General features: G+C 37.1%; 1 protein-coding gene across 6 annotated transcripts in view; it reads left to right on the top strand.

Moving 5' to 3' along the window:
• NBEA (neurobeachin) overlaps positions 1–24955 on the top strand; it is a 618768-nt gene that overhangs the window by 553117 nt on the left and 40696 nt on the right. For all 6 annotated transcript variants that reach the window (XM_029209906.1, XM_029209902.1, XM_029209901.1 and 3 more), the window contains one exon: positions 11452–11604. In XM_029209906.1, the coding sequence (XP_029065739.1) occupies positions 11452–11604 (153 nt within the window). The remainder of the gene's footprint in view (positions 1–11451; positions 11605–24955) is intronic.

The raw sequence follows: 24955 nt of genomic DNA, 5'->3' as shown, positions 1-24955 counted from the left end.
TTTGGCTTACACTTCATTAATTATGAGTGAAGTTGAGCATTTTTCATATAATTATTGACGTGTAAACTTGCTCATATCTTTTGCCCATTCTTCAGTTGGGTCATATGTCTTTTTCCTATTGATTTGAAAAAGATCTGAAATTGACTGCAGAAAGTTGCATTGCAAGTATGGTTTCTCAGTCTTTCACCTTTGCTATATCTCAATTATATTTTTGTGGTTTTGTGTATGTGTGTGTGTGTGTCCAAATGTATCACTCTTTCCCTTTATAACATCAGAATTCGGGGGTCCTCATTGAGGGAATGTTAGAGAGAACTTTTTTGGTAATAATGATGGTTGTATGCTTGAGATTTTCTAAATTCATGTTTAAATGTATTGATTAATATGTACGGTATTTTTCCCTCTACAATAATACCTGATTTAGCAGGGAAGAATGTGTTACCAAGAGTAATACAGTTTTAAAGCCTAAACTCTTGACTTCTTATCACTGAGCTGTTAAAACATTTTATATGCAATTTTAAAGAAATGTTTTTATATTTCTGAAGAAAAGTACATCTGCAATATCTCCTAACTTAGGTAAGGTCTCATATAAGGGAGAACTAGGACAGAGTAGATGGTTTTATTCTGTCTTTTCTTTGTTACCATCGGTCTCTTCCTGTGGTAATGAATACAAGCTGGGCAGAGAAGACTTGGTGATCTCTCAGGAGAGAGGCCTCCCGAGTTAAGTCAGACCAGTTCGTTTTTACTTTATTTTTTTAATTTCCCTCCTCCAGCATAGTCTTGGTAACAATGACATTCAACTTACTGAAGTTCTTATACTAATTTTCCTTAATGCCTTCCAAAGTTGTTGTATTACTTTTGAATAGCTATGTAGATGTCAGAAAAGGGAGCTGTGACAAAATGTCATTAAGGTGACATAGTGTAAATTAATACAGTTAATGGAGGTGCTCACCACTGACTCATTGACCCATTATGAGCTCTTGTGGAATCAACGAATGCCAGGGCGTCAATCTTTTGAAAAAAGGAAGAAAAGAGATGGCAGCTTTAAAACCTTGCAGTGAATTATATTAGAAAAGTGAAAACGTCTGGGTTGGATTTGATTTCACTAGGCAGCCATAAAATGGTATGCTCTCTCAGCAAACTATATTAAACTGAAATGTCAAATTTGATGCAGTTGGTATACAATTATGATAGTGTTAATAGTGGTCTTCTATCATTCTAAGACATACTTTCAAGTCCAATTTCTCAGCAGCTTGAACTTGTCATAAGCTTGTAAATTAGAAATTGTGTTAGAGGATATTTTCTTATTATTGACGGGACGCATATAATACTATTAACTGTACCATGGGGTTTTAGTATAGCTGTTAAAATAAACTAGAAATCACATTTACAGACACAAAATGCCTGTTTTAATATTCATCTTGCCATTTCTTTAATAATATTTGGTGCCTTTCTGCACTATTTTTAATTTAGGAAATTTTAAACTACTTGGACTCTTTCCTTAAAGAGAAGCTGATTAACAGAAATCTATCAATGGGAAGAGAGTAAACAGAAGAGCTGTTATTTTAAGTGGGCAAGCTAGTGCCGGAGCTACCTCTATAGAAGCACACTTACAAGTTATAATAGAAGAGTTCATTCTTCTTGAATAATTCTCAATAGTTTTCAAGCATGCTTTTTTCTTGGTCATTTGATGCAGTGCTCAAAACAGTCCCCTGAGATAGAGATCATTATCCCTGTTCCGTAAAGGAAGTTCACAGATATTAAGTGGCTTGCCTAAATTCACACAGCAGGTCAAGAGGGAGCCAGAACTAGCACTGAGGGCTGTTCAGTTATTTCCAGTGCTTTATTCATTGGATGCTTTGCTGCTTTCATTCTTCTGCATGATCTCACAATTATATCCAGCCACGTTGACTAGTTTGGAGTAACTGACAGACCAAGTCATACTCTAATAATTTATTGCTATGTACAAAGCACCCTCCAAAATTAGTGACTTATAAAACACAGCCATTTATTTTCTCAGAGTTCTGCAATCAGAATGGGGCTCATCAGGTACTTGTCTCTTATCCATGTCAGGTCCAAGCAGGTGGCTTCTCTGGGTCTGAAAGATTTAAGATGACTTCATTCACATGTCTGGTCCCTTAGCAAGGATGGCTGGAACATCTGTGGACTGGCTGGCCCTCTCTCTCTTTGTGTCTGGGAAGATCATCACAATTTTTTTCGTAGTGTCTGCCTACCAAGAGGATAAAAAAATGGGAACTGCTTGGAAGTCACATAGTGTTACCTACCTCCACAGCATTCTTTTGGTCAAGCAAGTCACAGGGCCAGCCCAAGTTAAGGGGGAGGAGAAGTGGACTCCACTTCCCCATGAGATGAGCAGCAAAATCACATTTCAGATGGACATGGGGGTCAGGGGGATTGTTCTGGCCATCTTTGAAAACAATCTACTGAAGTCCTCTCCCCAGTCACAATTCACATTCCTCCTACAAGCAAAATATATTCAACTTGTTCGCCACAGTCTCATCCCACTATTGTATCAGGCTCAAAATCTAGTAGCTCATGATCTATATCAAGTCCACATAGAGATGAGGTACAGAAATTCCTAATTTGGAGACCTGGAAGCCAAAAAGATAAGTTATCTGTCCCACGTATAATTCAGCTCCCATGGTAAGACAGGAACAGGTAAACATCAACAGACATTCTGTTCAAAAATGGGGGAGTGTGGAAGGTACATAGCAGTCATTGAGTAGCTTTCTCCATATGCTTCCTGATCATAGAAAGTTGGGGCCAAGGCCTCCTTTGCCCAAGTTGGTGCAGCAACTTAAAAAATTTGTGGATTTTCTATGTATCAAAGTATAGTTCACTGTCAGAAAAAACTCTTTCTCACAAGTTCTTTCAAGACAGGATCCTCCCTACTTCAGGCTGTGATTAGGATGCCCTTTATAATGCTCATAAGATTCTTGGAATCCCTTCGTGTGGCCGAGTGAGTCTGCAAACCTCTATCTTAAGTTTTTCTGAGCACTTATAAAAGGTTTTACAGGCACCCTTTTCCCTATGGCCATATTTTACTTACAGCACCTTAGAACTGATCTTTGTCTGAACCTTTTTTAATTTTGAGAATCTGACAAGATTGTCCTAGGCCCCTATGTCTCTCTAAATACTGCTTTAAATCTGAGCAGTTTCTTCCTTAGCTCATAATACCTTATCCATATACCTTTGAAAGAAACCAGTGGTCACTTTCAGCATTCTGCCTGGAAATATCTATAACCAGAAGCACAAGTTCATTCGGTACTTTTTCTGTCTTTGAAATGATTGCAGGTACTAGTCTTATTAGTTTATCCCACACTACGTATCACGCATTGATTTCCTCCTGCTTCCAATAGCAACGTCCTTACTGATCTTCCACCAGCAGTGTCCTCACCATCCTTCCAGCCTCTGCCTACTGCCCTGTCCCAAAGCCAAGGCCACGTGTTTTAAGTTTTTATTACTTCAGGACTCCACTCCCAGGCATTAATTTCTGTTTCAGTTATCTATCACTGTGTAACAAATCACCCAAACCTCATCTTAAAACAGCATCAATTATTATTTGTTGACAATCATGCAATGGGAGTTAAGGCTCAGAGGGGACCACTCACCTCTGTGCTACAGTGACAGCTGGAGAGGCTTGGCTGGGTCAGAGAAGCAAGATGGCTTCACTCCCATGTTTTGCGCCTCGTCTGATGGAGCTGATGGAGCGGTCAGGGACTGTCCAGGCCTGTCTGTCTGTCCACATGATCTTTCGAGCAAGGCAGCCACACAGTTTCATGTGATGGTGACTTCTAAGGGAACAACCATGGAGGCTGCCAAGCCTCTTAAGACTTAGGCATCTCTGCAAGCCCTGAAATGTCGTTTTGTCACATTCTGTGTGTTGAAATAAGCCAGCCCATATTCAGAGAGAAGGGAAATAGACTCCACCTCTTTATGGGAGGAACAGTAAAGTGGAAATGCCAGACAGCATGCAGGATGAGAGGGATTATTATGGGGAACGTTGAGAAAACTCTGTAAGTTACTAATTTAAAAAAAATTGTTAAGTTTCAGTTTGGTTTATACATCCAGTTCAGTCTGTGCATTTGGAAAAAACAAAATCTGAAGTGCAAAAAACTTATAAAAATATATCTGATTAGCCTAGGTAGCATGTAAGCTAGTCCATATGTTTGATAAAAAACACTTAAATTGTCTGAAGTGTCTACAGAGCTTTTTTTTTTTTTTTTTACTGATTATGGGATATACTTTGATACTGAGTAAACTCTGTTGATAGAGTAAATAATAGCTTCAAAAAGTATTTTGCATAAAGCTATGAAATGCATTGTTTCACACACATTACCCCCATTTAATCCTCACATCCACACTGTGATTTAGTTGCTGTCATCATCACAATTTTGCATATCAAGAAACTGTTTTTTTCTTAAAGTTTAAGAAACTTGCCCAAGCTGGTGAGAAGTCTGTATTTCAACTCAGAACCATTTGATTCCAATGCACAGAAAGCTGCCCTTCCCCGGTAGAAGGGGTAGTCCCAGAACTGACAGCCTGACAGCCTCCCCCTTCACTACGACTAACTGGTAGCCCTGCGGTAACTCTGCTTTAACTAATACTGTTTGAAAACCTGTTACCGCTATTCCATGCCTGAAGTTCAGGATATGATAAATATATAGTAATGATCTGTTCATTTTTCATTCCACAAATATGTATTGAGTACCTTTTTTATATGTCAGGCACCATTCTTACCACTGAGTGGTGAGCAAGTGAGATCCCTTATTGATGGGATTTCTGGAAGAATGAGGATACATACCTTAGGAAGCTTTTGTGAAGATTAAGAAAAAGATGTAAAGTACTTAGAACAGTGTCATGACACAGTAAGATACAAATAAGTAATTCCTGCTGTTTTAAGATTGAATGGCCAGATGTGACATTTCAGCTGTTTCCTTGTCTTGGAGCCCAGATACAGTAATTGTCATCTTCTTGTACATAACATTTGAATCTCAGAGGTGAAACTCTCTTAACTCATTAATTTTTTTAGAATAAGCAAACCTTTTAAATAATATAAATGTGAATATTAATTATATATGAATGCCCTATATTTACATACTAACTTTAAATTTAAAATGCCATTTGAAACAAGATTTTAAAGCAATAAAATTAAGATATAAAAACTTGCACCCACTCTGCTGTTTCAGCAACTTCTCCCTAGACTTTCTGTGATTTTACTCTCTTTTCCTTCCCCTTCAAGGAAAAAAACAAAAACAAAAACAAAAAAACCAAAAAACTTAAACTTCCCCAGCTCAAGACTTCAGGGTTCAGACTGCTTTAGTCACTTACAGCTCTGGTCTTTTGAAGCTTCGAGGGGCTTTGCAAATATGCTGTACTTCAGGAATTTCTTCATATTGCTTTAAAATGTGTCTTTTTTTTTATCTGCATCCTAAGAAAACAAAAAATATTGTTAGAGTAAATCTGGGGGAGTTTCTTCTTCCCGTCAAACGTCAGGCCTCCAGCGGCTTACACCAACATCTTAGCTAATACCCTAATTTATGACCACATTCTGGTCGGCCAGATGAGGACCAGAGTGGAGAAAATGTCTCACTTAGGATCATCCCGAAGGCCCTGGTAATCCTACTTTTTCATGATTGGCTGCGATTCAAGCCTTCAAGGTCCCCACCCCCCTCCCGCTGTTCTAAATAACCCTCAGAGGAGAGGTTCCTCAGCCTCGCTTTGTTCTCCTTGGTGGTAGCAGGCTTTCAGCCCCTTCTTTCTGGAGAGCTTAAGTTAAAACGAAAAAGACTTGCTTCCTTCACTTCTTCAGTTTGGGTACAATTTTGCTGGCGACGTTAAAACCAACTTTTTCTAAATTTAAATTGAACTCTTTTACACCTTTGAACCTTCTAACAAAACTAGAATAAGCAAGATAACATTTTTTAAGCTGCAAAAGTTTCCTCTCGAAAGGTACAAATTTTATTTCTGGGTGCATCCTTTTTCTTTTATTTAATAAAGTACTTTATTGGCTCTTTTCCTATCTTGAAGCATTCTTGCAACCATCTCCATAGTCCCCAGAAGATTTCTAGTGATATTAAAATGATTTTATCTCATATCTTCAATAGTTTAATATTTAATGAGTACCTGCTGCCTACAAAGTATAACACCAAGAGCTGTGGGGGATTTAGCAAAATATAAACCTACAAAATTAGGCTCAAAGTCTGCTTTGCCCAAACTGTTATTAATATAAAATCCTAGGCTTCTTATGCCTTTGTGAGTCTAATTTAATGACATTCAGTGAAATAGTATTACAGTGGCAAGTAGGTTAATAATAACCACGTATTTTATATGCCCCTATACCACAGGAAAGAATGGGAAACAATATATATGAAAAACATTAGAGCACCAAGACACTTGAAGATAAACCGAAACTCTTTGGGCTGTCTAAATAAAAAATAAATCCATGTTGCTATATCCATGTGGATGTATATCCCTCTCAGTCCTCAAGGAAGCTTACATAGGCTAGTTCTAGAGATAGAACATGGACACAAATAACTGACGAAAGACAGCTGGGAAATCCCTGACTTATGTGAGCTTATTACACATAAATCACCCTCTCCATGGAGCAACTGCACGAACTTACATTCCTCTCCCCATTTTGGACCATTTGGGTTGCTATCGATACTCATTGTCATATATAAAATGGATAATGTGCAAATAGCAATGTGCTTTATCTTCTCTACATCTTATACTAATTTCCCACATTTTCCCAAGCAATGAGAACAAGATCAAAAGAAAATTGTGTGGTTATTGTCTTGGTCAGCTCAGGCTACTGTGTTTTACCATAAACTAGGTAGCTTATAAACGACAGAAATGGGTTCCTCACAGTTCTGGAGGCTGGAAGTCCAAGATCAAGGTGCCCACATAGGTTCTGTGTCTTGTGAGAGCCTGCCTCCTGGCTCACAGAAGGACGTGTTCTTGTATGTCCTCACATGGCAAAGAAAGGAAGCAAGCTCTCTCAGGACTCTCACCAGGACACTAATCCGTTCACTAGGGATCCACCCTCATGACCTCATCTAATCCTAATTACCTTCCAAACACCCTACCTCCTAATATCATCACATTAGAGGATAGGGTTTCAACATTTGAATTTTGGAGGAATAGAATATTCAGTCTGTAACAGTTACACATTTCTGATTGAGTACAAATACATGAGAATAGCAATGATACTTTACTTCTACCTTCTAATCAGTGACCACACACCTTTACCAAATTGGCCCCTCAGTGCAACATGGTATATACACTGTCATGCTTGCCCAGCCCAGAAGTCAAACTCATGATAGTCATTGCTGATAGATGTTGCTGAAGCACCCCTTAGCCCCTGGTTTATCCACCACCTAAGCTGTATCATTATCTGCAAACAAGAATGTTTGTTTACCTATTAGTTTTTCTTTTAGCCCCTTCTCAATTGCCCCCTCACATTCAAGTCACTGAAAAATTACATTAACATATTAATTTCACTGTAGTTCTCCTTTCCCACAGTTCCTTGTGCCCCTGATATCTTGTACGTAGTTCATTATTAATATATATTTGCCTCTCCGTATGAGCCATCTAATTCCCTCTCCTTTTTGCATCCCCCGGTCCACATCTTTGTTTACTCATCCTCACGTGTGTTGTGGATGGCCCTCCCTGGTACAGTCCCACAATATGTCCCCTTACTCAACACAGCCGCAGCTTCCCGTCCCTCTTCCCTCCCGTTCTCCTTGCTGCTGCTGGTTCCCCCTCTCCCCCTCCCCACCCACACATATTCCTAGTCTCTCCCCTCTCCAGTTCATTCTTTACTTTGACACCCAATGTCTTGCTTTAAAATAAATGTAATCATGTCAATAGCTCTTTTTTTTAAAAATTATTGCCAATATGACAAAATCCAAAGAGCTTAGATTGGCATAAAACTTCCTTTGTCATCTGACTCCATACACCTCCCACCATCTCATTCCGCCCCATCTTGATCTGTTCCCCAATATATCCTACACTCCACCCATACCCGGTTCGTACCACTCCTTGATAATACTCTCTGCCAGTCCCCCTGCCCCTTTCCCCACCTTTATCTTGCGATGGTTGAACTCAATGTCTGATCTCCAGTGAAGTCTTTTCTGACTTGCCCAGAGTTCCCTGCTCTGTCCTCTCTGCTCCCTTGTGCTCTGTTTATACTTTCACAGCTATTATTGTTGTGCATTATAACCATCTGTTTATACATTTTCCCCATAGACCAGACTATGAATTACTTAAAGGTAAGGCCATGATTGTTCATTATTTGTTTTCTTAGTACCCATTACAATGCCTGGTACTCAAACTTTACTACATGAATAAATAAATATCAGGGAATTATATAATGGGTTTTAGAGAGATTTCTATTTAAATGGTTTAAATAGAAGAAAAATTATGATTCTTAAAAAACTAAGCTCTGCTTATCCAGAAAATTCATTTACACAAATCTGTTCAAACTCCCATAATGCTGGAGAAAATAAACATGATTATATTTTTCTGTGGTTCACATTTGTTATCATAAGAACGGATAATGATCAAATTCTCACAGAGGATTGCTAAGATAAACACTTATGCTATAGCAGATAAATGTTGGCTTTAGCAGGAGAACCCAAAAAGAGAACACTTTTTTTTTTAATTAATTTTTATTGGAGTATAGTTGCTTTACAATGTTGTGTTAGTTTCTACCGTACAGCAAAATGAATCAGCTATACATATACATACATCCCCTCTTTTTTGGACTTCCTTCCCATTTAGGTCACCACAGTGCATTAAGTACAGTTCCCCATTTGTTCTCTATTTTATGCATAATATCAATAGTGTATTTATGTCAATCCCAATCTCCCAATTCCTCCCATCCCCCGCCCTTTCCCCCTGGGTATCCATACATTGGTTCTCTACATCTTTGTCTCTATTTCTGCTTTGCAAATAAGATCATCTATACCGTTTTGCTAGATTCCACATATATGTGTTAATATACGATATTTGTTTTTCTCTTTCTGACTTACTTCATTCTGTATGACACTCTCTAGGTCCATCCACATCTCTACCAATTACCCAGTTTCACTCCTTTTTATGGCTGAGTAATATTCCATTGTACATATGTGCCACATCTTCTTTATCCATTCACCTGTTGATGGACATTTAGGTTGCTTCCATGTCCTGGGTATTGTAAATAGTGCTGCAGTGAACATTGGGATGCATGTATGTGTCTTTTTGAATTACAGTTTTCTCTGGGTATATGCCCAGTAGTGGGATTGCTGGGTCATATGGTATTTTTAGTTTTTTAAGCACCCTCCATACTGTTCTCCATAGTGGCTGTATCAATTTACATTCCCACCAACAGTTCAAGAGGGTTCCCTTTTCTCCACCCTCTCCAGCATTTATTGTTTGTAGATTTTTTGATGATAGCCATTCTGACCTGTGTGAGGTGATACCTCATTGTAGTTTTGATTTGCATTTCTCTAATGATTAGTGATGTTGAGCATCTTTTCATGCGTTTGTTGGCCATCTGTATGTCTTCTTTGGAAAAATGTCTGTTTAGGTCTTCTGCCCATTTTTGGATTGGGTTGTTTGTTTTATTGATATTGAGCTGCATGAGCTGTTTTTATTATTTTGGAGATTAATCCTTTGTCAGTTGCTTCATATGCAAATATTTTCTCCCATTCTAAGGGTTGTCTTTTCATCTTGTTTATGGTTCCCTTTGCTGTGCAAAAGCTTTTAAGTTTAATTAGGTCCCATTTGTTTTTTGGTTTTTTTTCATTACTCTAGGAGGTGGGTCAAAAAAGATCTTGCTGTAATTTATGTCAAAGGGTGTTCTACCTATGCTTTCCTCTAAGAGTTTTATAGTGTCTGGCCTTAAATTTAGGTCTTTAATCCATTTTGAGTTTATTTTTGTATATGGTGTTAGGGAGTGTTCTAATTTCATTCTTTTACATGTAGCTGCCCAGTTTTCCCATCACCACTTATTGAAGAGGCTGTCTTTTCTCCATTATATAGTCTTACCTCCTTTTCATAGATTAGTTGACCATAGGTGCGTGGGTTTATCTCTGGGCTTTCTCTCCTGTTCCATTGATCTATATTTCTGTTTTTGTGCCAGTATCATACTGTCTTGATTACTGTAGCTTTGTAGTATATTCTGAAGTCAGGGAGCCTGATTCCTCCAGCTCTGTTTTTCTTCCTCCAGATTGCTTTGGCTATTCATGGTCTTTTGTGTTTCCATACAAATTGTAAAATGTTTTGTTCTAGTTCTGTGAAAAATGCCATTGGTAATTTGATAAAGGGAACACTTTTGTGTATGCTTTTCTTGGGCTGAAGAATCCAGTTTATTTGAAGACCTCAGTGTCTGGTGGGTTTTTTTTTTTTTGGTGGGCATGGTTGTTTATTTTTTAGCTTTTCTATTTATCACTATGTATTCCAAAGTGAGATTCAAATTTCAGGTACTATGCCATCCATGTCAGACATGTTACACAAATAAATGTTCTTATGCTTTTCACAAATAAAGTTAATTTAACCCTCATCTTGATATTTGAAAAGATCAGTATTTTTCATAGTATTGATGGTAAACATAAAACTACCGTGTTTTTTGTTTTCATTTCCTCTATTTGTTGTGTTTTTTTTTTAAAAAAGGGCAACAAATTAAAACTTTTAAGGTCATAAAATCAATTCATTCCTGTATCATATTTATTCTAAAGTTACATAAACCACATATTAGATGTGCATCAAACACAAGTTTGCCTTGAACCCAGTTGTTAATGCCATACTTACATACAAGTAACACAAGTTATCTTTGCATTCAAGTTAAGAACTTAGTATTCAAGTGGCATGCATTAAATATTTAAACTTATTATGTTGCATATCATCTCTTATTGTATTTAGTGGTAGGTATAAAAACAATTTATTTTGCCAAATTATAAAACAAAACAATGAGTCTCTTCATAAAAATCATGTATTGTAATTGCCAGTGGAGTCAAAAAGAAAAGTAGAAGACATTACATGATTTTTAACCAATACTGGCAACACCTTTTTTGAATTTGGATATTTTATTAATAGCATTTGGAAAAGTTTTTTGAACAGCACAGACTTGTAGGTATAGCCTTATATATTCGTTCACTGACACTATTGGGAATATTGTTGATTCTGTAACCCATTTCTCTTAACTAATTTGTGGCAAGATAAGATTGAAAATCTTATAAACATAAATTATCAAGCATATTGTTCAAGAAAAATGTTTGCCTTCTTTTCCTAGACTCCTATCTAAAGAAAATTAAATAAAGAATGGAACTAAGTAATAAAATATTGAATTTAAGTAAAGAAATTAATTCTGTTTACAGTTGTTATAAATTAATACTTTCATTCAACTGATTTTTAAAATGGTTTAATATGCTACATTTTTATTCCTGGCAGGAACTAATTCCAGAGTTCTATTACCTACCGGAGATGTTCGTCAACAGTAATGGATATAATCTTGGAGTCAGAGAAGATGAAGTGGTGGTAAATGATGTTGATCTTCCCCCTTGGGCAAAAAAACCTGAAGACTTTGTACGGATCAACAGGATGGTAAGAGCGATTTTGTTTTTGCTTGAGCAGTCACAAGGAAGTAAAAAATATTCTGTAGTTTAGTTTTCAGCTACTAACAAATTGTCTTTTAACATCTATAAATACAAGGCTAAATTTTTGAGAAAGAAAGCATTTTACTGTTGTCTTTTGACAGCAGTTCTTTGTTGTAGAGTGGATTTTCCTTTCATGAAGACTAATAAAGGAATGGTAATTCAGTTATATTTGCTCCCTTAGGAGAAGACAATCAGATGAGCATCTGTTGACTAATGTATTCTAAAATGGTCGAAATTGATGCCCATTCCTTATTTTTGTCTATTGGCTAAATCTGCACTCTTTTTTCACTCATAAAATACTCAAAACAAAATAATGTACATTTAGAACATATTTGTATGTAGGAAATTATAAGCTGTGAAACATACCTTAAAATGTAATATACTTGACTAAGAGAACACCCATCTTGTAAACATTCTTAGATAGAAAATGTCATTACTTTTTGAATCTGTATGACAGATGTCTGGGTGTCCAAATAGAAAATGTGTAAATAGAATGTTTGCATGTGGTTATTTTATAGATCTTAATATATTTTATCCATATTTAAGGAGATTTTAATCTCAATGGGGTTACGGTACATGGAAATGAACCACTTTACCAAAGGTCTCTCGTGTACTATTGTTCTTGGCCAATTGAGGAATTATATCAATAAAGCCTATGACCCCAAATATGTTTTTAACCCTGTTTCACTCCCAGTTTTTCCAGCTGTCCCATAAATACGTTTTATTTCATTTTGACAGCTTATTTATTTGAATTAGAATCCAAATAAGGTCCACATATTGCAGTGGACCTCACATATCCCTCAGTCTCTTCTTTAGTAAGAGATGTATAATTCACATATATCACACAGATACAATTCCCATACCATACAAGGCAACCATTTAAAGTAAAGGAAAAAAATCAGTGGGTTTTAGTCTATTCACAGAGTTGTGCAACCATCACCACAGTCACTTATGAACATTTTCATTACCCCATTAAGAAACCCAATACCCTTTAGCATCTCCCCCTGCCCATTTTCCCCATTCCCCCAACCAGCCCTAGGCAACCACTAATCTACTTTCTGTCTCTAAAGATTTGCCTATCCTGTTTATTTCGCATAAACAGGATCATACAATATGTGGTTCCTTCTTCTACCCCTGATTTTATGTCTCTTTTCGTCACTGTCAGTCACATGCTCCCTTCAATTTTAGAGCTATTTTTCTGTCTCCAAGAAATATTTTACTTTTAATACACTTTATTTTAGAAAGCTGGTACTGAGACAGTAGACCTATGTTTAAAGTTACTGTATAGATAATCTGTAATCTAGTCTCCCCCTGAGGTAATATCATGTAGTACATAAATTTTATATAAGATTTCTCTCACTTCTCGATCTGGAAATTGGCACTTTCAGGTATATGGCATAATCTCACACCATCTTCTTTAACAACAGATTATCTCTTCAATTTATCTTTTTAATGTGAAGGATTTATACTTTAGTGATGCCTACTTCTAAAGTCTATACTTATTTTTAGAACTGGTTGTTTATTATTACCACAATACCCTTACATACTTGAATACTGGCTATGATATCCGTGTAAGGATACCAGATCCACAAGCTCAACCCTGGAACCCACTACATACTGAGTTGTGTCTGAGATGTGTCTCTCAGTCACATCATTTCACTGTATACTTCTAGAGCCAAGAACTGTGCCTGCAAGAGTAGTTAGTCACCAGATATTTGCTGTTATGAATGATTGAATGAATCACATGGGGTAATAATCTTAATGATTTTAGCATGTTGTCTAGTTAGGTCCAAACTAGTGTAACGAAATGAATCCTTCACTCAGGCAGGCAAAGTAGCAAAAATTGTTGGACCAAATTTTCTCTTGCTCTGATTAAACACAGGTTTTTATGTGGCTGCTAACAATTAATAAATGCCAGGTGGTTTTATTGGAAAGAATACTTGGGGTTTAAAAGTTTCCTGGCTCTTGAATCTGAGCTTTGCCATTTACTAGCTTCATTGCCCTGAGTAAATTATGGAGCATCTCTGGTTCTCATATTTCTCATCTGTAAAGTGGGACTACCTTACGAGTGTTCTTAAAAAATCATTATTTGTGATAAAATTCACTTGTACAATTTTAATTATTTTTAGCAAATTTACAGAGTTGTGTGACCATCACCAAAATCTAATTTTAGAACATTTCTTTTGCCCCAGAATTATCCTGTGCCCACCTCCAGCCCCAGACAATCATTAGTCTGCCTTCTCTCTCCATAGGTTTGCCTCTTCAGGACATTTTTCTTAAATAGACCCATACAATATGTGTTCTTTTGTGTTTGATGTCTTTCACTTAGCATAGTTTTTGAGATTCACCCATGTTGTAGCGTATATCATTTTTTGTTCCTCTTTTTACATAATGATAGTCCACTGTATGGATATACCACATTTTGTTTATCCATTCATCAGTTGATGAACTTTTGAGTTGTTTCCACTTTTTGGCTGTTATGAATAATTCTACTATGAATGTTCACATAGAAGTCTCTATATGGACATGTGTTTTCCTTGCTTTGGGATATATACCTAGTGATAGAATTTCTGAGTCATGTAGTAAATTTATATTTAGCTTTTTAAGAAATTAACTCTTTTGCAAAGTGACTGTGTATCTTACATTCCCAATAGCAATGTATGACTGTTCCAGTTCCTCCACATCTTCACCAACACTTGTTACTGTCTGTTTTTTTTTTTTTTTTATTACCATTATTGTGGATGTGAAGTACTATCTCATTACAATTTTAATTTGCGTTTCCCTGGTGACTGATGATGTTGAGAATCTCTTCCTGTGTTTATTGGATGTTAAAACATTTTTAGATATATTTTAATAAACATCAGGTAATGATTCATTATAGATACAACTTCTGTGTTCCTCATTAGTGAAAAAGTTTAAACGCCCCAGAATTAGTAATTTTATTAATGATATGCCTAATTGAAAAAGAAAAAGCAGTTGTGTTTCTAAACACAAATCCCCAGGGCAGCATCATGCACAGAATTTTTTTAATGTAGGGAAAGATGGTTATTATGCATGAGAAATTATCAGATAGTTATTACTGATATAAACTGGACAAGCAGGACTGTACAGTCTTGACTAAACCTGCAGAAAAATCACAGTGCTTCGTTCATCTAGTATGTTGGGTACTAATGCAGTCCAGCTAAATAAACTTACCAAATAAATGAAGTTTCTGGATTTTTATAGCTAAGTGAGAACTTTTTTGAACCCTGTTGTGGTTGTTGTTCTAAAATGTATTACTATTTGGTTTTCTACCCTCTTATACAAAGGATGAAACTTCTCTTTATTACCGTAAGTACCCATTATTCTGTGAAGTGATATAATTCCATATCTGTTCTTTTTCTATTTTCTTCTTTAGATTGTTGCTATCATCACACTTTCCTTTAATGGCCATAGTGATTTGAATTTTTCTTATAATCTCTAGTCTGCAAAATCAGACAGTCAAACTTATCAAGGCCTTATGATAAACAAGAGTCAGTCGAGTGCTAACAGAGGCCCTAGGGGAAGTGTAAACTTTATAGCTTTGGAGGAGAGTGACTGTCTTCTACCTCAGGTTTCATTGGCCATTGTTAGATCAATTCCAGATCTGGGAGTTGGTACTCAAACGTGAAGTGACAAAACCCTCCCTTAGTAAGTGGAATGTTACTCTAGACAGCACCCAGTTTATACCTCTTTTTACGTATAAAGAGCTACATGATGGGGCTAGGACACTCTCCTTTCTTCCAGAGTGTAGTTGCTTACAAGTTTTATCTCTGCTTTCCTCATTCCAAGACTTACAGCTGACAACTGCTGCACAGGAGGTTGGATACCCTAATCTTAGTCACCATACCCCGTATCCCAGTGGTGGTCCTGAGTCATCCCAATATGACGGCTGACCAAGATAAAATAATGGCAGTAGTGCTTATAACCTGTGCCATCTATTGACTGTTTATTATTTGTCAAATACTGTGCTAGAGCTTCAGGTGCAATATTCTTTTAATCCTCAAAAAGTGTTCTGAAATGAGAATTATACTGAAACTCAGTGAGGTAAGTTACTTTGTCAAAGATCACCTACTTATCAGAGTGGAGTGTTCCAACCCACGGTCTCCAGGCTCGAGTGAGTAGTGACTTGAGGAGCTGTGGAGAGGGAGAGGGAAAGAAGGAGGGAAGGAAACATGTCTTCTAACTAGCAGCGAGTACCTTGGGGCCAGCAGAAGAAAAGACAGAGATAAGAGGGAATTGACCCCAAACCAGCAGCATGTTCCAGCCTCAGCAGCTCAGCAGACCTGACTTTCTGTGACCCTGTTTCTAACTCTTTATCTCCCAAGTCCTCACCCCATAAGACTTCCTTTCTCAGCCAGTAAAAGCTCGGTTTTAGAGCTGAGGAAGTCCCAAGTCCCACCACCCATCGAGTGTTGGAAGAAGGCTATCTTCCAACTCTACAAAATGGAGGAAATGTCATTATTTTACATGTTAAACTTTATAGTCACACACAGGATTTGAGACCCGGAGCAGACCTTTATTTGAATAAGCAGACTGAGACACAGAAACGCAAAGTGACTGACCCCAGGTCTGGACCCAAGTGCCTTTTCTTACTCACCGTGCCTGGCATCACAAGTTGGCACTCTGAATGCCATGTCCCCTATACCCATTTACAGACTTTAAAAGTTCACCTATATTTTAAACAAAATATGGCTTTATAGATCGACTTGAGAACCAATCCAGATTAGACTAATACTGTTTCTACTGCAATATATGTTCCAAACACCAAATTAGAAAGCACTTTGAAATACAACCTGTGTGTTATTTGCAAACTATCTGTATCTAGCTAAGCATGGATGACCTCCAAACACCTCATTTGACTCAGACTTACGATTCAGATTTAATCAGTGACACTCTGGCCTGTCTTATTATTCATGCAATCACCACATAAGAGTTTTTAGAAATCCCTTTTCCTTAGAAATACCTGATTCTCACAAAATGGTCTCATATCATTTGGGTTTTAAGAGAATTAGCAGATTATTCATTGAAAGATACAGCCTGAGAAAGGATAATAACACTGTAAAAACAATTTAAACTCTAAAATAGCTTTTCCCCTCTTATTTTAAGAGAGAATAAAATACACAAAGGCAAATTTTGAGTAATAAATTATTTTTTATATATTTATAGTTGCTCAGAGTACTTCTATTGAACATAAATATAATATAATAAATAATTTACTCCTGGTCCTAACATTACCAGTTCAAGAACTGACTTCTGTTTACGCACCTCTTAGCTCTTATATTTTGTCTTTCTAGGAGCTGAAGCACTGCTGAGCAAACTTTAAGTCAGAACACCGTGCTTCTTCAGAATAAATCTCACTGTTCAGTGTCACTGTAAACACATATGCATCGACCTTTGTGTTCAGTGTGCTAGGAACTATAAGGATCGCATATGATATGGTGAAGTAACCGTTCCTCAAAGATTTGCTTTCATCTGTTCAAAAGAATAAGTTTCTATAACTAAAGTAGGAGAGATAAACACTTGTGCATTTCTGAAAATGTCATAAAACATTTTCAGAAATGAATGGTACATTTTTATTGTAAGTAATAAGTTCCAACTTGGCTCCATGAAGAAATGAAAGAAGCAAGGCACTTTTTTTCTCTATTCAAAACCAAATTCTTGGTATCTTAGAGGCATTATGAATTTGGTAAGACTTGTGAACTAAACCTTTACTCCATGGAATGAAAGGTTTTACACAAAATTCTGCTTAGTTGGGAAAATCAAACTGCCCCAGTCTTGGTTCCCTGGGACACCAGGAGGCAGTGACAGGTTAAACTGATCCTATGTAGCAAGTGCCTAGCCAGCACGTAACAGGTGGCTTGAGAAGTGGTTATTCTTTGTCTTCTTTCCCTGGGTTTTCCTTGAAGGGACTCTACAGAATAGAAAGGGAAAGCTACCATGTGTATCAAAAGATTCTATGTCTATAGCTGCCGTTCTTGGTGCATCAGAATTGAGCTAAAGGGCAGACCCAAGCTATTGCCTCTGGGAAGAGTGTTAAAGCATCAGAGCTATCAAAAGTCACGTTACAAAATGTAGCTGCGTGTGTCTACAGCTGCTCTCCTGTCTCAGTGTCTCCTGTACTTTTCTTTAACTTGAAGTTTTCCTTCACAGCACCCTATGTATGGTTTCCTTTGCTCCAACCTCTGGTCCATTTTCCCGTCATACTGATGGGAAATAATCATACTGATGTTATGAAGAAATAAGGTCAGCCATCTGTGTTAAAACTGGAAAATGTAACCAATTATCTACCTATCTTCTTTTTTTGCTGAAGAAATATTGACTTGATGAATATTTCTATAATTACCTGGGTGATAATATAAGATATAGAAGTCTTTAAATTTTCATAAGCTTTCCATAAATTCCATGAATACAACATCCACCTTTTATTATTATTTTGTAGCATTGAAAGTTTCTAACTTTATACTGGCTGGGTAGCTCATACAGGATTTAGTGCTTATGAAATGGAATGGGTTTAGAGAAAATGCGCTCTAGTATATTTATAATTTGGACTGGGATTATCTTCAGTTATTTGATGGAGTTCTTTGTAATGAGCCTAAAGTATAAAATGAAAATGTCATATAGCCCAAAGAAATGACATTCACAGTGGTAAGAAAGCCTTCGGCTCTTGTGTGGATTAGTATTCTGTATCCGTACAAAGGAGCATTCCCTCCTTCTTCTCTCAAGCTGTCATTAAGAAATTCAAGGCAAAGAAGACAAAAATAATGTTATAAAAAGTGATGGTATCATTGATTATAAATGATCAGCTTCATTATCCCGTGCCAGCAATTAAAAAGGCATTTGATGCATTTGTAGACGCCTTTACGTGCTGACAACCTCATTCACTTTTCTTATTTTTTAAAACGAAACAATACTTTGAATTTTTAATGATGTACTTCTTTTAGTCTGTTGTTTTTTTATTTATAGACAACAATATATATAATTGGTTAGAGTTGTTTGTATTTTGTAAATATGGTGACAAGGTTTGTGTTTCACTGAAGAACTGTGAAATTCAAAATTTGGTTTCATTAGCAAACCTAGAAAGGTGATAGAGACACTTTTAGTAGACATTTAAATAAATTCTCAGTGCATTGAGTTCATACATCAAGAACTGGTTTAGTTTATCCACACGAAGCTAGGCTGATTGCGACCGACTCAGTCATGAAACATTAATAAAGCACTGTGTTCAGTTCTAACGTGATTATAACCTGACCTCCTCACGAAGGGCAGAATTAGAAAGTATGTCTGATAGCATTACCTTAATGCTGGGTTCATCAATCATAATCTGCCCTTTTTAAAGATTTGTTTCAGAAAAAGGCCTGTCTCGGATGTGCACAACTAATCTCTCCAGCCCTCCGCCCGGCATGTTCCTGGTGCCATGGGACCAGGCGCAGACCGTTCTGTCCGCAGGGCGGGACGCAGCACGCTGAGGCAGAGAGCACAGTGGGGTGTGGTTTTGCTTTGACTGTATTACATCCTTTATTAGATTCTCACTTTTTAAGGAAAAAGTCTCTTTCGTGATAGGCAAAAATGTGCGTTTAGGGTATATTGTACTGAAAAAATACCTTGCTCAAAAGCGAAGTTTAAGCAAATAGCATAACATAAGAATTTTTGGAAGTCTTTGGCAGCATCTTAAAATATTGAGATGGAAAAAGTATATATACTGCAATAGATATCTTGTATGTGGGTGCCTGCCCTGCCACCTGTTGGCCGGGACACTGGATGGATAAGACAGCCTTATCTCTTGGAACTTCACAGTCTCCCTTATCTCTGAAACTGGGGATTTGCTCATTACATAAACCTTTATTGAGAGCCAGTTCTGAGTAAGGTATTATGGAAAACACAAAGAAGAGTTGGCCATGAATCCTACTCTAAATAAGGCTAGAGTAAAGCAGAGAAATCCCTTCATTTACCCCCATCATTGAGGGCCTGTTACTGTCTTCAGACCGCTCTAGGCTCTGGAGACACAAGCGTGAGCCACGCAGCCAGTGGCCTTCAGGAGCTCACACTTCAGCTAGGAACCCGCATGAATAAACATACAGCCTCAGTCAACGCTCAGTCAACAGATCATTATCGAGCGTTGCAGGCGCTATTTTATGTGTTTGGAGTATACCGGTGAAACAACAAAGATCTCGGCCCTCATGGAGCTTACTTTTGATCAAAGAGAGACAGACAATCAACAGAAATTAATAAGTAAAATATCTAGAACGTTAGCAGGTGATCAGTACTGTGGAAAAAAGAAGTGCAAAGCAAGGGGATCAGAAATACAGGGGTGGATGGTCAGGATCCCCTCACTGTGATGGTGAGACTTGAACTAAGACCTGAAGGACGTGAGAGAGTGACCCAGAGACTCTTCCTGTCCTGGGAAAAGAGCAGTGAAGGCAGAGGGAACTACTGGGCCAAGGCCCTGTGGCAGGGGTGTGCTTGGCAAGGAAGCCAGTGGGCTGGGGTAGGATAAACACGGAGCGCACAGTAGGAGGAGAGGACTGAGTGGTAACAGATGCAAATCACATATGGCCTTGAAGGCCATTGAAACACTTTGCATTTTTACTCTGAGTGAAATCAAGAGTTGTTGCAGTGCTTTAAGCAGACGAGTTCTATGATTTTGCTGTGCTGTGAAAGCATCACTCGGGCTGCAGTGATGGGAATGAACTGTTGAGGCACAGGGTAGCATCAGGCACGTCTGTCAGGAGGTATTGTGAGAGATGATGGTGGCTTGGACCAGCATGGTGGCAGTGAAGGTAGTAAGAACTTAATCAATTCTGGATGTATTTTCAAGTTACAGACAACAGTTTCCCTCTGCAACTTCCTAGTAGTGACCTTTTTCCCTTAGATTTCTCTAGTCCTACAGAGCCAGGTAAAAGGAAAGGTGGGGGCCAAGTGTGCTGAGTGGTGATGGCTAGAGCAGCAGAGATGGATTACTTTCTAGAAGAAGTAATTCTTCTGGAAAAAGAATGGGGTGGGGAATAACTCTAATATCATCGTATTAGAGTTTTAGCAGAAATTCGAGCAGCAGGTAAAGCCCAAGTCAACATGTTTATCTTCCACCAAACTGTGATCTTTTTGAGGATGTGGCACACTTATTCATGTGTATATCCTCCAAAGCTAGCATCTGACATGTGGTAGGTGGTCAGTAATTTGGGCCTGGAGAGAGTTTAGGCTGTATTCACCTTGATTATTTGCATTTCAGTGGGATGTGTTCCTGGAGATCAGAGATTTTGTCTTGTTTCTCACAGTATCCCTGGGGCCTAGAATAATTCCTGGCACATAGGAGGTGCTCCATATTGAATGAATGAATGATGAACGAATGAACAAACGAATGACTGATCCCTCTGTTTGAGATCATCTTCCCTCAGATGTCCTTACAGTTTACTTCCTCATTGTAGTCCTTAATTGTCACAAACTCAAGGAAGCCTTCTCTCACTTCCTCCTCTAAATTAGCAATCCCCTCCCCATCCATACATACCTCTTAACTTTCTTTCCTGTCTTTCTCCTTTCCTTAGCATTTATCACCTTCAGACATACTCTCTTACTAATTACTATTACTAGTCTCTCCCCACTACAATGTAAACTTTCTGACAGGGACTTTGGTTTCACGTATTCACTGCTGTGATCCTAGGGTCTAGAATAGTGTTTGGCACATAGCAGATGGTCAGTCAATATTTGTTGAATGAATGAATGAATGAATGAATGAATTTCCCACCCCCACCCTCACTTCCTGACATTTATTTTCTTCCTTCTTGTGACCAACACATCTTTCCCATTGCTTCAATAATCAGCCAATAAATATTTATTAAATATTTATCATTTAATGCTGAGTTAGGAGCTATAGGAAATGTAAAAGAAGCATTAGGTATAGTCCCTAAGTTCCAGATGCTTGGATGCTAATTGAGAATATAGTATGGCATGTTTGAAACAATTAAGTGTTAATTGGTAATAACCCCATTCCCTTTGTCTAGCAGTTTACAATTTATATGCAAATTGATTTTCACAAGTAAATTTGTATACATTATTTACTACATTAAACAGGAGGGTACTGATGGTAAGTGTCATAGAAATTCATAGAAGACTTCATAGACTCTGAGCTGGAGAACTCAGGAAACAGACATTGGGCTTGAGTGAGGATGGCTGGGACATGAAGAGGAAGCAGGAGGATGAAATGCTTTCATGTTATGGTGAAAGGAGCAACAAAGGTTCAGAGGTCATACCAGCTACTAATGTGCCGGGGCTGTAAACTGTGCTGCTGGAGCCAAGAATTTGTATCTAGAAGCCCAAAGAAATCATGGGGTAGGGTCGGATCAAGGTTTGAAAGTCCTTAGGGGTCAAGTAAAGTTTACGCTGAATGTGTTATGCTAGGAGGAACCTTGGAAGATTTGAAATCGAGGATGACAGTAAGAGCATGATGGTTTCAAAAGTCTGTTCCACCAGCAGGGTGCAAGCCCCTGAGTAGAGGAAGAGGTCAAAGTCTATTGCAATAGCCCACGTGGAGAGCAATGAGAGCTAAGACTAGGATGGTGCTAGTGGGAATGGAAAATAATCCACTGTATTATACACCCAGGAAGCAATCAAGTAAGAGAATAATTTAAGCCCCCCAAAATAAACATTTAAAACAACTATGTTACCTTTATTTAAAATAATTAAATCTTTCACTGGGTAATAGCTATAATTTCAGTTTAATCGTGAAGAGAAGCCAGTATAGACACTACAGAAGAAATAGCAATGTGATTTTCTAAGTGTCCACTGGAATATATGCAACTCTATTTGGAGAATTTTTTCAATATCAGAAGCAGATTTTTGAGGCAACAAGAGAAAGGGCTTGGAAATGTTCTTGGTATGGTCCAGAAGGAGAGAGAGAAATGCAGTATTCTTAAATAGAAGAATTCTGGAGAAAACAAAATTCTCTCCTCACAGTTCATTCCACTAGCCTAGTCCCCTTTTTCATAAGTTTCTGAGCTGCTTTGTCCTAAACCCGTTAGAGAAAGAATTCTCTACGTTCTAATACCCATGGGACAATATTGAAATTAGATACTAGGTAACTATTATTCATCTAAGAGATATCCTCTCAGGTTTAAATCTCACTCTTTATTTCCTTCCTCCCAGATCCCCAGGGTAGAATTATGGATTGGGAATTGGTTTATCTAGGCTTAAAGCAATTGCTTCTGCTTTTAGGTATGCAAGGAGAGGGTAAAGCAAGCTATTAAGACCATTATAACCCTAATAGCTTAGTAATCAAGTATTTCTTTCTATTCTTCAGTTGTGAGTGTTTGCAATAAAATCTTGTTTCAAAGTCCAAAATAGGTTTGTGCATGAAAACATAGTTCTAAAAAGAACAAATAAGCAGATAGCATGCATTTACTAACAGATTAATACTGTTTAGAATACAGTTAAGTCTCAGTGTCAGGTTTCAGCTTTAGATAGGTCTTTATGCTTTAATTATGTGAAATCTAAAATTCAATTCTTAGATATGCATTTGATTTAGAACCAGATTTAGCTTTTAAATGTTATAACTGCAGTGATTAGCAAGACAGTCTCTGTAAGACTATCTGTTTAATCTACTACCTTATTGTTCCTTTGTCATTTAATTTTATAACCCCCCCCCAAAAAAAAACCTGAGGCAAAATTATATTTTGATTGTTTGTTTGTTTGTTGATTCACTCTGCTACCTAACATATAGAATAGAATAGGGTAACTGTAGACATAGAAATTTTTAAATTTAATTAAAGATTATTATAGATAGCCATGAGCTAATAAGTTTTAAAACTGAGATGAAGTGGATAAATATCTAGAAATATCTAGAAATATATAAAACATCAAAATTGACACCAGAAGACTTATAAGCCTTAAAGAAATTTAAGTAGTAAATCTTCCCGGCCCCCAAAATATCCAAGGACATATTATTTTACAGGTGAATTCTACCAGATTTTCAAGAGGTAAGGCATTCATTTCTTATGCAAATTATTCCAGAAAACATAATAACCATCCAGCTCATTTTATGAGGCTACTGTGATCTTGATTCCAGAGTAGAGGGAAGTAAAGGAAAAAAGAAATAAAGCCATTTCAAGTATGGATATAAATACAAAAACTGTAAATAAAATGCTATCTAACAACCCAACCGTTTGTTAAATACATGGTGTGTGTGTGTGTGTGTGTGTGTGTGTGTGTGTGTGTCTTGACCCTTTTAACATCAGGAAAAAGACAGTGATGTTCCATGTCATATCACCACTGTTGTTTAATATAGTTCTCAAGGTTGAGAACAATTATATAAGAAAAATAAAGAAGTTAACTAGTAAGAGTTGCCAGGAACACAATCAACTTATAAAAATCAGTAGCATTTTTCTACATCATTAATAATGGGGTTTAAAATATAATTTTTAAAATCTTATAGTTGCATCAAAACTTATGAACTGCCTGGGAATTAACCAAGAATACCCATGTCCTTTACAGTGAAAATATTAATTTTTAAATCTAATATGGTACATAGAAAATTCTGAGACCTTCGATGGGAAAACCTAATATCACTTTTCCCAAATTAATCTATAAACTTATTGGAATCCCAATCAAAATTATTTTGATGTATCTATACACTTATTATAAAAGTTATAGGGAAGAGTAAAGGTCCACAAATAGCTGAGTTGACTCTCAAAGGAATAAATCTACCAGATATTAAGATATATAAGAAATAAAGATAACAATAGAAATAAAAGGTGCAAAGATCTGGAGGCACACACACATATCTAGATAGATGATAGATAAGAAGGTAGGTAGGTAGGTAGATAGAGAAAGAAAGCAGAAGGGAGAAAGGGAAGAGGGGAGGAGGGAAGGAAGGAACGAATGAATGAATGAAAGAAGGGGGGAAGGATTGTATTGCTTTTTCTAGGTAGATTATTATATTATCTGTAAACAATAGCAGTTTTATATCTTTGTTTCAAACACATATTCACACACTAAAGATGACAGCACACATCACTCAGGAAAGGTGTGTTTATTTAATAGATGGTATTAGAAAAACTGACTTACTATATTAACAAAAATTATACTGGATCTCTATCTAATACCACATATGAGTGAAAGTGGATTCTAGATAAGGACCAGTATATGAAAAGTAAAACCATAAATATAAAGCTGACACATCAAAATACAGAAAGTTACCTTTGTTATTTTAAACCTAAATCCAAAAATCATAAACGTAACAAAAAAAATTTTGATTATCTCAAAATTAAGAATTTCTCTTCAACCGAGAG

Source organism: Monodon monoceros, unplaced genomic scaffold (assembly GCF_005190385.1).
Source record: "Monodon monoceros isolate NGI ecotype Baffin Bay Population unplaced genomic scaffold, NGI_Narwhal_1 Super_Scaffold_8, whole genome shotgun sequence".
In the NCBI taxonomy this organism is placed as follows: domain Eukaryota; kingdom Metazoa; phylum Chordata; class Mammalia; order Artiodactyla; family Monodontidae; genus Monodon; species Monodon monoceros.
The sequence above is the reverse complement of the archived record's forward strand: the minus strand, read 5'-3'. Positions and strand labels throughout refer to the sequence as shown.